Genomic DNA, 13,730 nt, shown 5'->3' on the forward strand with positions numbered 1-13,730 from the left:
AGTAAGACCATCCAATTTAGGCTGCCAAGTGAATTGTTCTTAATAAAGATGAGTGTAAAACCTTAATATATGCTCGCTTATAACCTGAAGAGACGAATCCATTAATGTTGTTCCTTCTGTTTGAAATTGCTACATGGTGGAAAAACTTTTTATTCTTGTCTCCCTCCCTCAACCAAAGGGCCCTCTCGATTTCTGTCTCTAGCTCATTTCTTCCAATATAGTAGTCCTTTCCAAGTCAATAGTAATGTCGGCCTTTCCTTCCTTTTTGATAGGGATCTTTCTTCTACAATAGCATCCAGATCATGGAGTTCAACCAAAAGAGCCTTCTTCCGCTTCTCGATGTTTCCAAACACCTCCACATTTTATATTTTCAAGTCAAGTTTCAAGGCTTTTAGTTTGTGAGCCAATAAAAACTAGGGGATCCTTGAAAGCTATAGACAACCACCATTGTTTCAACCTTTCCACAAAACCCTCAGATTTTAGCCACATATTCTCAAACTTAAAATACCCTCTACTCCTAATGATATCTACACAATCAAGCAATAAAGGAAAATGATTCAATAAAACTCTAAGGAGCCTCCTCTAAGAAACATCAAGAAAGTGGGCTTCCCAGTCAAGAGAGAGAAGAAACTTGTCAATTCTAGACCATGCCAAAGGATCACGATTATTAGACCACGTGAAGATACCGCCAACAAGAAGGATGTCCATAAGATCTTGTTCAAAAATAAACTCAGAGAACTTCAACATAGTTATGGACGAACATAAACCGTTAGATCTCTCGCTTGGGAAGTAAATGATGTTAAAATCACCCCCAATACACCACGGACCATTCCCCCAACTAGTCAACCTGGCCAATTCATCACAAAGAACTCTTCTATCACCATCAACATTAGGACCATAGTCATCAGTGAAAGCCCACTCGAAGTTGCCATTGACATTTCTAAAGGACAAAGGCACAAAGTATGCCCCCATACAATCATTAATTTTTTCTTCAACCCTCCTATCCCACATTAACAGAATCCCACTAAAAGCCCTAAAGAACCCAAATAACACCAATCCACATGAATACAACCCCATAAACTTAGCACAACAGCCCTAGACACATACTCCAATTTATTTTATGGCAAACAGACAATATTCTCCGTCCATTCTCTAAGAAGATTTCAGACCCTCCACCTTTTATCCCTCTCATCTCTATGACCTAAGGCCTAATCCACAACCTTAGGAGAGCACATGGGCTTGTAGCTCCAAGATGAGGAATGTTCGCCTCATCATCAGCGGACGAATTGTCCAAAGGAGAACCCAGAACCAAAAGTGGCCTTGGGACTAGACCGACAATGAGTTATAACCTGGTACTTAAGCCAATCCGAGCTTGGCCTCTTAGATTGCGCCTTAGCGGGTTGGGCCACTAAGAATGGGATGGGGCTGAGGCACCATGGCCCACAAGCGAACGGGCTCTCCCTTTAGCAATGGGATTCAACTCCTAAATATAGCCAAGCTAACTAGAACATGAGCCCGCTCCTAAGCCCAAACCCACAATAGAGTCCCCCTCCCTCCCTCATGCTTGGGCCTATATAAACCATTGGACTTAAAATCAATAGGGCCTGAAATTAAATAACCCGAGCAAGCAAGCGAAGTGAGCAGGGCCTTCCCCTTCTGCTTGGGCTTCAACTCAGTTTCCTTCGCATGGCCTACATCTACCTTAGGTTCATTGTACTCCTAACCCTCTAAACACTCTAGACAACGTTCTAGTACTTTTAGTAAAACCAACAGCTGTCTCCAAATGTGCTTATCTGTATTTTCACCTACAACATCCTTCATGTCCTTCGTATTGACAAAACTAGCTAGAAATCTAAGGTTGCTACAGAGAGTAGCCCAGGCACCCCTACCCCTTAGGTCCCTGTCCTCCAAGATACCCACTTTGCTCCTAGTCAACATGGCAAAATCCGAAGGTTGCCCCCACTCCTACCAATGCTTCCACGTAAGACCCACCGCCACCATCCGCTAGAGCCTTGCTAGCATTGATGAAGAGCCAGCCAAGATGAGCGATTGAGGGCCACCAAGGAACTTTCTAGACTGCAACCTTCAATTGTGGAAAGACACCTCGAGAAAAGCTGCCACTTTTCGCAAATCGGCAACACAAATTCTCCATCCCCTTCCTTCACAACCCTCCTGGATGGCAATGAAGCTTCTTCAACCACCACCCCCGTACTACACCAATGCTAAGAACTGGCCAAGACTATTTCAACACCTCTATCCAAGGAAAGCTTTGCTACTGACCCTAGAAGATTTTATAAACTCCTACCCGTCCCCTTGGACCAGCGCCTCCACAATAGCCAACAGCCATACCACACTCACCTTGCCCTTGTACACTGCTCGAGAGACCTCTCTGCTTCTTTCAAATATACGCAATACTGAACGCCCTCTTCGACCAAAAGCTCGAATGCTTTAGCTTCAAAAACCAACTCAGCAAACCCATCACTGAATACCAATAACAATAATCTAGAAAACAAGAATTACAAGAAATAAAAATGACAATATTAGAGGGAAACACATTTTTCCAAGGTAATAATTATTGCAAGTAGCAAAAGGATGTGAAACAGCCAAAATCACATTTCTAATTATCATAATATATCCATTTCCTAAATATGAAATCATATATGGCAATGCAACACAAAAAGAAATGACTCAAAGTATACTATAATGCCATATGCACCCTGTCAAATGTAAAACACAGTATCAATTATTCATAAAATCTAAAACATATGCAACCTTAGTATGATCAATGACGAATAACCCTTTTATACAACCCCAAGGCAGAGTTCAACTTACTGTTAATTCATTAGACACGACTTTTGAAGGTTTTGTATCAAGCATCATACTGGTAGATCCTTCATCAAATTTTGCATCTAAATAGCCACCAACCTGACATAGATGAGAAACACAGTGACCTCCATAAGATGAAGCGTAAAATATCCAATTTTCCATCCATTATATTAAAATATGTAATAGCAGAGAGATGGTAGTGCAAGCATTTTCATAAGTGAGAGATGCATGAGTGATAACATCTTCCAATTAAATCACAAAATTATGCATGCAACCCTAGCTGGAACCTAGCAAATACTGCTAGTTTAAACCACCATCTATTTCTGTGAAAATTATCAAACAGCATCAATTTTCAGATCAAACTACGGATTCCTTCGCCTAATTTCTCATAACCTTTAGGAACCAACAGTTTTCAAATGCTTTATCTTTTTTTAATACGACCATCCATGTTTTCTGTCTCTACTTTTTGCAAACCTAACCATGTTCCATCTCATTTCTTTCTGAGCTCTCCACACATTAAGAACTGGTAAAGCCACTTCGTCAATCTTGTGTTGTGACTATTCCAGAACTCCACATTCTAATGTCACTTTTTTTTGTGGGCAACTAATTTTGATCTCGTTTCACTTGCTATAGGTGCAGGTTTCCTTAACCCTGAATAAGAAAATGCATTAGCATTTTTATCCAGGAAACATATATAAAAAAGCGTGAAAGCCATTGATCAATAGTTATACAAGGCAATCAGAGATCCCTACAGAGGATAGCTTTCAGAAGCCTCAATGTTGAACACAGTCATTACTATCATGCAGCTGTTCCTCAAAAATCCGATTTAATGAAATTTGCACTTATCAATGAAAGTTAAGTCATTGTTCTATATACACTCCAATATAAGAGGGCACAAGTAGTCAAGAATATTCTTCTCTCAAGTAGAAGATAAAGTTTAAAAAGGATAACTTTCAGTGTTTCATATAATGACAAGGCAATTCTATAATAGAAACAGTATCCCCGTAAACCAAATCAGCATACAACCGAAAAGCACATTCAAAAGCAAAATATGCTTATCAAGTATTGAACTTCACAGCAACCAAAGGGGTACACATCTCACAAATAGAACTCACATGCATTCCTGTTTGGTCCATGTCTTCATCCTTGATTACATAATCATCAGGATTTATGACTTCACCAAAATCATCCCACTCAAAAGTATTTTCATAAAAGGGAAACATTGGGGCAACACTGGTGGATGAAGGAACAAACCCATCGATTAATATGTCCCGGTATCCACCACCATGTGGACCAGCCACTGCAAGGTACAGTGAAAATAACTCAGTAAATGCACCAGAAAATGGTTTTGAGTTTAGTGTACAATGAATCTAAATGTTAATGGAATACATTATTATCCCTTCACCTCAAGACCCATAGTACCTCAAGCTTCACCATAAAAAAGATGAAAAAAAGAGCAGAAACAAATCACACATCCCAATCAACGGAAAAGAAACATATGTGAGAAATGTTAAGGAACAATCACAAGGGTTGTTGGATGCCTGCAATGGTAATTAATGTATAAACTCTTGATAAGACGAACACAAAAATGACAATTACATATGGATAAATTCAAGAAGTCAACATGTCATACTAATACCATTATCAGTGTCATTCATGAGCACATAAAGACACTATATTTTGGTTACGAAGCTGTGGAACAAGACTCGATGCAGTAATAAGTTCTAAATGCAGCATTCATAGTATGATTCAAAGAAGGCTAACGGAGGTCAAGTCATCTGCGTTTTATTTCACAAATTACGAAGATCTTTATCACTTTCAAGAATCCAGTTAAGAAAAGTAGATCCTCCAATTCCATGCAAAACACATTTTTATATTAACAAGATATCATTCAGTTTTAGACAAACAGAATTAGTCAAAAGACCCAAAACTGAGAGCTGATATTTCAGGGGGATTTTACAGCAAATGTTGTCGAACAAATACATGAAAAATAAAATAAAATAAAAATTAAAGGAGAAAAAAGGAACTGAACTTTGCATAGTTTATTCAAGTTACAGAAGTAATATATATATATATGTGTGTGTGTGTGTGTGTGTGTGTGTGTGTGTGCATGTACACATGTATATACATGTTATATAAACACACAAGAACAGCAGCAGCAGAAACCACCACAATAACAAGACATTGATGTTCATTTTCAACTAGAGCATGCCCTTCCAAGGGGATTATCAAAGATGCTCAGGATAATCCCTCAAGCCATTAGTTCCAAGGAAGGAAATTGCAATTCTTGCGATCATACCATCTGGCAAAGCATGAGTGTTGCTAACGTCAACAACCATTGGATCACTTGCATCAATATCAGCACCATGAGATGCTTTTGTCTCCTCTTTGATGAGAGTAGCTTTTAAAGTTTCTTCTTTTTTTATTCGGTTTTGCTCTTCTTCATAAGCAATTAGCTCCTCTCCAACCAAAGGAACCCTCTTGGACATGGCGACTTTAACAGCTTTTGGAGGTGGATCTGCCTGGAGTATACGAGCTAATGTAGCAAACTACATATTCACTGTAAGGTGTCAGTACCGTTCCTATCTTATAACAGAAAAAGAAGTTCCACATAAATTTGAAACGAAATTGGCAAATAAAAAATGGGGACATCATACTTTAAAGTTATGTAATGAGTACTGAATGTTATCATATAAGGCCGAAAGTAAAAAATGGCATTAAGTTTTTTTTGATAAGTAATGTCAATGTATTAAAAAATGCACGGGGCGCAACCCATATACACAGGAAGTATACAAAAAAACCCACAAATATAAGCTTTAAACTGAAAATGACGCACATAAATCTAGAAATTCCACAAGCGTTGAAACTTGGGAAGAATACCACAACACTCTCCATGAGAAAAGCGTTTGGAGCACCCTTTTCTTCAATTCTATAATTCTCATTTCACGATCCTCAAAACTCTGTGCATTCCTTTCTCTCCATAAGCACCACATTACACACAAAGGGGTCATCCTCCAGATTTGCATGACTGACCGCTTACCCCGTTGCCCTCTCCAACTTCCCGAGCATTCCTTCAACCTACCCGGCATCACCCACGTTACACCAAACAGCTAAAGAATCATATTCCATATCTCTACAGCAACTTCACAATGCAATAATAGATGATCAATAGATTCACCATTCTTCTTGAACATATAACACCACTCCATCACAATGATGTTCTTCTTACGTAGATTGTCCAACATTAAGATTTTCCCCATCACCGCCGTCCATACGAAAAAAGCCACTCGCGGAGGAGCTTTTACTCTTCCAAATAATCTTCCAAGGGCCATCCACCGGGTCTGAATTAATCTTCACAATATAAAATGACTTCACCTCAAAATTCTTTCTCTTTGAGGGAATCCAGCAAATTTTATCTACCCCACCATGCCTTCCCTGTTGGGAATACAGCATTTCGAAAAATCTCGAAACCTCCTCCAGTTCCCAATCATGAACAGTTCGAATAAACCTTACATTCCAATGAATAGCACCATTTACTGTCTCCATATTCTCCTCTACCCATGCCTCCTTTACACATGCTACATTGAACAAAGCGGGAAACAAAGTCTTCAATGATACCTCCCCACACCAAACATCCTGCCAAAACAATACTCGAGACCCGTTTCATACCTCAAACCGCACATGTTGCTTAAAATCATTCCACCCCCTTCGGATACATTTCCACATTCCCACCCCATACGATCCTCCTACCTCCTCGGAACGCCAACCACCCCTCATCACCTCATATTTAACCTTCACTAATTTCCTCCACCACTCATAAAAAAATGGCATTAAGTACCAACATCACTTGGATAAAGAAAGGAAAAAGACTATCCATGTGCAATCAAGTTGAAAGAAAAACAATAATATAGACAGAAGCGGGAAATAAAAAGTTATCTCACGATGCTTACTGAAAATTCAAAGATAAGTCCAAATAAACCTTAATAACATGGATTCTTTGATTCCCATGTTTATAATATCAGTAACCACAAAAGTTCATTAAACCTCAAACAGAAGGAATTTTGCAGCTATATGCCATATAGAGAAAAATATATCTAATTCCATCAATAAACAAATCCTTAGGAGAGGAAAATCAGGAAATGCTCTCAACAAATGTGACATGTTGACTGGAAAGGGTCCATAATACATCAGAACACTTGAATATAAAGAAATCCAAGAATCAAATATCTCTTTAGCTTATGGTCAAATGGTCATTGCCAGACAAACTTAACAAACTTGTTTAAGAAGATGCCCAATGATGCCTGTCTAAACATATAGTTTTATTTGAAAGACTAGAACAGGGATGCTATAAGATAGAGCGATGAAAGGATGCTTTAAAGCAGGTTGTAATTAAACAAAAGCTAGGCTTGCTAGTGAGAGAATAGTTAAAACTAATGGCCACAAGGCTGGGAAACTAATGGTCAGGATTTGGGACAAATCAACCCAAGAGTTAACAGGGGCAGTTGGAGAGGATTAAACAATATGCTAGGGCAGGATGAATGAAGTGGATAAATTTTTGTGGGTTGCTTTATTATTAGCTGTTAATAGGTTTGTAGCAAGAAGTTTGGAGGGAGAAGAGGAGGCTGCTGTATTATTCAGCTTATTATCAACCTAATACAAACATCCTAACATATAGGATTAGAGAAATATCACAATGACCAAACTACCATCAAACCCTAATGACTTACTAACCCTAATAACTCTTCTAACGCTCCCCCTCAAGCTAGATGATTTTAAATCATATAAATCCAGTTTGGAAGAAACAAACAAACAAAAAACACATAAAAACATACTCTAACACTCCCCCTCAAGCTGGAACAACTTGGAGCACACAATACAAAGACCCATAAAAATAACAAGAAAATTTGCTAACACTTCAACGCCCGTCGAAAACTCATCGGAAACTGCAACAGGCGATCGGATCTCACCGAAAAACACCAAGGCCGATAGGATATCGCCAGAAAACAACAAGGACTGGTCGGAACCCATCGCAAAACACCAAGGCATGTCGGATCTCGCTGGGAAACACCAACGGTTGATCAGATCTCACCGCAAAACACCAAGGCCGGTAGAATCTCACCGGACAACAACAATCGGTCGGAAACCACCATAAAACACCAAGGCCAATCGGATCTTGACAACTAACAATGATCACATTTCACGTGATCAACCAACGAGTCTCACTGGAGAATCGTCGAAGCTTTGCCAGAGACAGGAAGACCTTGCCGAAAATACCAAAAACAGAAGAAAAACCAAACAGAAACCTTCGTAGGAGGCTTGTTGGAGACTCGCCGGAGCATCGCCGGAACTTCACCAGAAAACCCGAAGACCACCCAAAATTGACAGAAACACCCCAAAACACCACAAAGGTCGCTGGAAACTTGCCGGCAAACACCATAACAGCCATCGGCAACCACAAAAACCATTGTTAATGGCTAGACGTCGCCGGTAAGCACCACAGAAACCTTCAATTAACACAAGAACTACTCAAAGGAACACCACAAAAAAAACAAACAATCGTTTTTTTTTTTTTTTTCTCGGTTTCCAAGAACAACTCTAAAGCTTCATCAAGGCACTGCCTATGTGGGCACTATGCCCACATGGGCCATGCTGCCACCAAAAGGAGCCTCACCAACAACAGGACGAAAAATTCAACCAAAAGAAAAAGAGCGGAAAATTAAGACAACAAACAAAGGGCCAAGGATTTAAACCCTAAGGCTCTGATACCATGTTAATAGTTTTGTAGTAAGAAGTTTAGAGGGAGAAGAGGAGGTTGTTGTATTATTCAGCTTATTATTAACCTAATACAAACATCCTAATATATAGGATTAGGGAAATATCACAATGACCAAACTACCCTCAAACCCTAATAACTCTTCTAACATTAGCAATGCTTATCATCTTATATCTTTCATAAACAGCTATAGCCTCTAAGGTAAACAGTACAGATGCCAGGCAATCAGAAAAATGCTGCAAAGTGTAGCTAAAATGGGATGTAGAGATTAATCTATTAAATTACCAGTTATCCTAAAAGCTTAAGATGATAGAAAGAAATAAATTTAAATACTTAATCATTACTTTAACACTCCCCTCACGTGTGGGCTCAAACTCTCTTTTAATAGGTGAGGCTCAACATGTGGAATATTTAATTTAAATGGAGAGTGAATTGACGGAGTCAAGGTTCGATCCCAAGACCTTTGGCTCTGATACCATGTTAAATCACCATTTGTCCCAAAAGCTTAAGCTAATAGAAATAGGCAAATTTAATCACTTTTTTTGATAAGTAAGTATCAAAAAAAGTGATTAAATTTGCCTGTCAAAAAAAGTATCAACAAGAATTTAATCACTTGATCCTTACTTTAACATAATCAACAAGAATTCGAAGAAAAATATAACAAGAGATCAATGCACTCATCCAAAACTAGTACAGCACCACTTGAAGGCAAGATGAGGGAAACTTTGAAATGATCTACAACACATAACAATACGCAAAATACAAAAGTTACAAATCAAAGGTGCACCAAAGCAAGAAGAGAATAAGTGGTTTTGGCAATGACTCAAAGTACAGTATAAAGGATATCAACCTTAATAGAGAAATTTGACTAACAAGGACCCTGCAGCCAACCCAAAAAGTTGAAAAAGCTGATAATACCCTAGCAGATACCTATGAAAGCATCTGTTCTCCTTAACATTTTAAGAATGAGCAGCAGCATCAATTTAGACCAAGGGTGAATGGTAAATTCTACATGAGCAAAACGATTGATTTCCTTAAGAAAAAAGAACCATGATGAAGTTATTAATTTCCTTGAAAATGATACAGCAACAATGAAAATAATGAAATGGAAATGAAATCAAACACAATCTTCATTATTTTCAGAAATAAAACTTCCACAGCTATGATGACAGAGGATAGTGACTTCTCATATTCCAGCTCTAAATATAGCACATTGAAGTACACTAAGTCAGTCACGACATTAGCTTCTAGGAACAGTCATCCATCAATCAGATTAATTACCAATATCAGAATTTCAGAAAACAGAAGACAATGCTAACAGTTCTTTCACGAGTGTAATGCAGCTTAAAATGCGTATCATGGAAAAGTCAACCAAAATACCTGGCCTCTTTCCGTAAAGAGCACAAGATTCTTGGCATCGGATGCCCATTCAACGAAAATATCATGAGAAAAACCAACTTCCAAGCTGGCCATGGATGCTATAACAACCTATATACGATGTGTAAGTCAATTCCATTGACAGTGGCAGAAGTGAAGTTAAGTATACACAATTAATCTAACCTTTGGACCATCTGGAGCATTATCAAGTTCGCTCTTGTTAATTAGAAACGTAACATTCCTACAAGTGACAATTCCCAATAAGTAATATCACCAAGACTATGAACTTGCATAATGCATGATATTAGCGATTCAGATATTTAGATCTTTTTTAAGTATACAGCAAACTAGAAGATGAAAAGCACTCTAAGGTAGCACAAAACGTGAAGACAAATATACACTAAGAAAGAGCCACTTACTTCAGAAGAAAGGGATTTTCACGATTTTGTTCAAAAGACTTTGCAATGGAATCACTCATCCACTCAAGGAAACTCTTGACATAATCTATGGTGCTAGATGCAACATATGTAAGAAAGAAGATGGGATAGTTCAAACTTTTATCTGTCCAATACTGCAATAATCACCAAGATCCAATGTTAAAAGTTGTTTCATGGTTTTTGTACAAGGCACAATGCCTGCCACTTAACTCAACTGAGAAAAGCAGTGTTCTCCCTACTAACCTGTTCCAGTATCAAAATAAGTTCGAATACTCGCCCAGCCGTGTCTACAGGTAGGAGTACATTTCCACCGGCACCTAGAGTTTTCTTTATAGTTTCTAAATTAACAAAGGAAGATAGCATAAGAATTTCGAATTATAAAAATTAAGAAAATGAATAAATAAATAAAGGTTCATCAGCAACTTGAAATATATGGTTGTCATCTATGACTGTATGCTATGCTTTCATGCATGTGTGTATAATTTTGAAATGGGAAAAATGATATTACAAAATTAGGGTGCAACAACATGAATTATCTTACACCAACATATTTATCCAAATCCGTTGTTCTTTTTGCATCTATAAGGCTGGTGTTTAAAGCATTGTCAACACCTGTTATTAGAACAGTGGGTCACAGAAAGATGCTAAACCACTTCCATTCATGAAAGGTAGCATGGCAATCAATGTGCTAGGTAAGTTGGTAACACACACATGTCTTTGCTATGGGAAATATCAAAATTGAACATACAGGCAGACAAAAGTATGGATTTAAGCGGGGATGACAAAGTTCAAGATCATTTGAGCTTAGTACCTCCAAATTCATTCTCCTTTTCACCACGTCTATAAGGCTGATTGTTCAGAGCATTATAAGCATCTGTTATTAGAACAGCTGGTCGCACAAAAGATGCCAGAACAGTTCCATTCAAATGCCTGATAAAAACCACACCAATAAGTAGCCTTTTTCATATTTTTTACAGAAGTGTATAAAAGTAAAATCAATCCTATGAAGCAAATTTTGTAATACGTATATGGAAGGGATATGGGAATGTGGCAAACCACTCCTCCCAAAAACAGGGATTAATTGCATTAGGTTTAAAAACTTAATAACATATAATTTAATAATATTTGAAATATCGGATTCAAAATTATATAAATAAGGAAAGAAAATGAAGGAATTTTCAAATCACCATAAGTTTTGAATGAAGTGTACCAAGTTTTGGATGGAGTTGTACGGAACACATTTCTCTAGGGTGATGCTCTATTACAGCAAGGTAGTTGGAAGGAAGATTTACCTTTCTTTGCGATGGTTTAAGTCCACAGCATATATAACATCCTCACCATCCTTTGTTATCTTCCATACAGTACCTCCCAACAGATGCCCAGCCACATGAGGAGCAATTACAATTCCCTCCCCTTTGCCTAACATTAGTCATAAGGTTACCGAAAGCAAAGCCAAAAAAAAAAAGGGGGAGCACACAGTAAGATTTCAATGCATCCAAAGTAAATGTCTTAACCACATTTCACTGATATTGTAAATATTGTCAACACGATCTAGCATCTGATCCTTTTGACCTGTATTAGAAACAATGAGAGGGGACCAGGTAGAAGCTCTTCTAAATGTGGAAACATGCCAAAAGTTTATATGCTCAAAACAGGTACTGCCTTATGTGAGAGATAATATGTCTTCTTCTTTTCTTTTTTCTTTTTTCTTGATTACTTTAGATCCATCACTAGGTGCAGGAGCATAAAAGACCATCAATTCTCATTGTCTACCACATGTATATCAAAAGCCTTGTAGAACAGACAGCAGAAAACCTCAACTAAAGAGAAAAGAAAAGGCTAAATCAGCAAGCACAGCCATGTTACCCAGAGAATTATTATCAACATTGAAAACACATACCAGACAGATGATGGTTCTGAGAGTAGGTTAGCCTGGTCACTTTTTGGAAAGCAGAATCAATGTCATCTAAAGTAAAGAGATCAAAATCCGATACTTGCTACAAAAGAGGAGAGAGAATTACACGTCAATTTAACTTATCATCATTCATAACACAAACGCTTGCAATGAAGACTGAGATAATGCAAACTGACAAAAGGAATAAATGGAACCTCTCAAGAATCCCAATCAGAATACAGGGACTAAAGGAAAAAGTCTGATCTTCACAAAAAATTAAATAAATAAAAATGCTTTGAGAAAGAAAAAAAAAGAGCAGTTGAGGGATTGTGATTAAAAGGCCAAAAGGACAACAACATAAGAACAATATGTACATAATATAATCAGGTAAGTTACTCTGTTCCAATGACATTATTACATAAACTACATAGTTGGGTGTATATTACCTTTCTCCTTTTTTTCCGGATTAATAGCACAGGTTCTAGGTTTTAAATTAAACTTCTCTACAACCTAGATTTAGTAATGGACCATATATTTTCATTTGTTTCTTGATATACTCACCAATCACACAAAACATATATGCAGAAAAGGTCTAAATAAAAGTTACTTTATCATCAAGTTAGTAATGTATTAAGATATATATAATCAGGTTCATGATGTGCTTATAAGCCTGAGATAAGTCAAGCACCGTCAACAAACTCAGAAAGTAAAAACTACAACTCAGCTTAAACAATCATGGATTGCGAACAATTTAAAGAATTCTTTGGAACTCAAAGAAATGGATAAAACGATTAAAAGCATTTAGTTATCAAAGCTCAGAAGTCCAGGATGAAATCTTCACCTTCCGGGAGAGATACTGATCGTACATAGTGAGGAGACCTAATCTGTAGGTCGGCTCCGTGGTAAAAACCGGAGCGGAGAGGCCAAGCTGTTTCACGGCATACGGCAAGGCACCGAGGTGAAGCGTGTCTGGATAGGACAGTAACACAGCATCTATAGTTGATGCTACCCTGCACAAACAGCCAAAACTTCATATATCGAAGGAGAAATTTGAAAGAAATGGTACTGAGAGTGTAGAGAGAAATTGCCATTAGGCATTGTGAAATTAGGTTAAGCAATTTCAAGCGCATAGTGCCGCTCCAATGGAAAGAGAAAGAAAAAGGAAAAGAAATAGCAGAGAGTACTTGGAGAGGGGTTGCAGGATGGTAGGGTCGAAGTGGTCGTGCCAGCCACAGTCGATGAGGAAGTTGAAGTCGTCGATGGAGACTAAGTACGACAGCGGGTTCTCGTTGTACACTCCGCACAGCGGAGTCACCTGCACCGACGTCCCCATGTCTCTCTCTCTCTCTCTCTCTCTCTCTCTCTCTCTCCGGCGAAGGCGAAGGCGATCGGCGGGGAAGCAGTTAGGCGGTCTGCTGTCAAG

At 38.2% G+C, this 13,730-nt stretch overlaps 1 protein-coding gene across 1 annotated transcript in view; it reads right to left on the reverse strand.

The window, feature by feature from the left end:
- The window catches only part of LOC132182420 (cleavage and polyadenylation specificity factor subunit 2), a 17,351-nt gene extending 3,621 nt beyond the window's left edge, over positions 1-13,730 (reverse strand). Inside the window, exons 1-12 of the mRNA XM_059595659.1 lie at positions 13,492-13,730; positions 13,149-13,317; positions 12,314-12,410; positions 11,706-11,832; positions 11,225-11,343; positions 10,657-10,751; positions 10,396-10,547; positions 10,160-10,217; positions 9,980-10,087; positions 5,126-5,375; positions 3,942-4,126; positions 2,833-2,925 (exon numbers count right to left, since the gene is read on the reverse strand). Of these exons, the coding sequence (XP_059451642.1) occupies positions 2,833-2,925; positions 3,942-4,126; positions 5,126-5,375; positions 9,980-10,087; positions 10,160-10,217; positions 10,396-10,547; positions 10,657-10,751; positions 11,225-11,343; positions 11,706-11,832; positions 12,314-12,410; positions 13,149-13,317; positions 13,492-13,640 (1,602 nt within the window). The 5' untranslated portion in view covers positions 13,641-13,730. The remainder of the gene's footprint in view (positions 1-2,832; positions 2,926-3,941; positions 4,127-5,125; positions 5,376-9,979; positions 10,088-10,159; positions 10,218-10,395; positions 10,548-10,656; positions 10,752-11,224; positions 11,344-11,705; positions 11,833-12,313; positions 12,411-13,148; positions 13,318-13,491) is intronic.

This window comes from Corylus avellana, chromosome ca5 (genome assembly GCF_901000735.1).
Source record: "Corylus avellana chromosome ca5, CavTom2PMs-1.0".
In the NCBI taxonomy this organism is placed as follows: domain Eukaryota; kingdom Viridiplantae; phylum Streptophyta; class Magnoliopsida; order Fagales; family Betulaceae; genus Corylus; species Corylus avellana.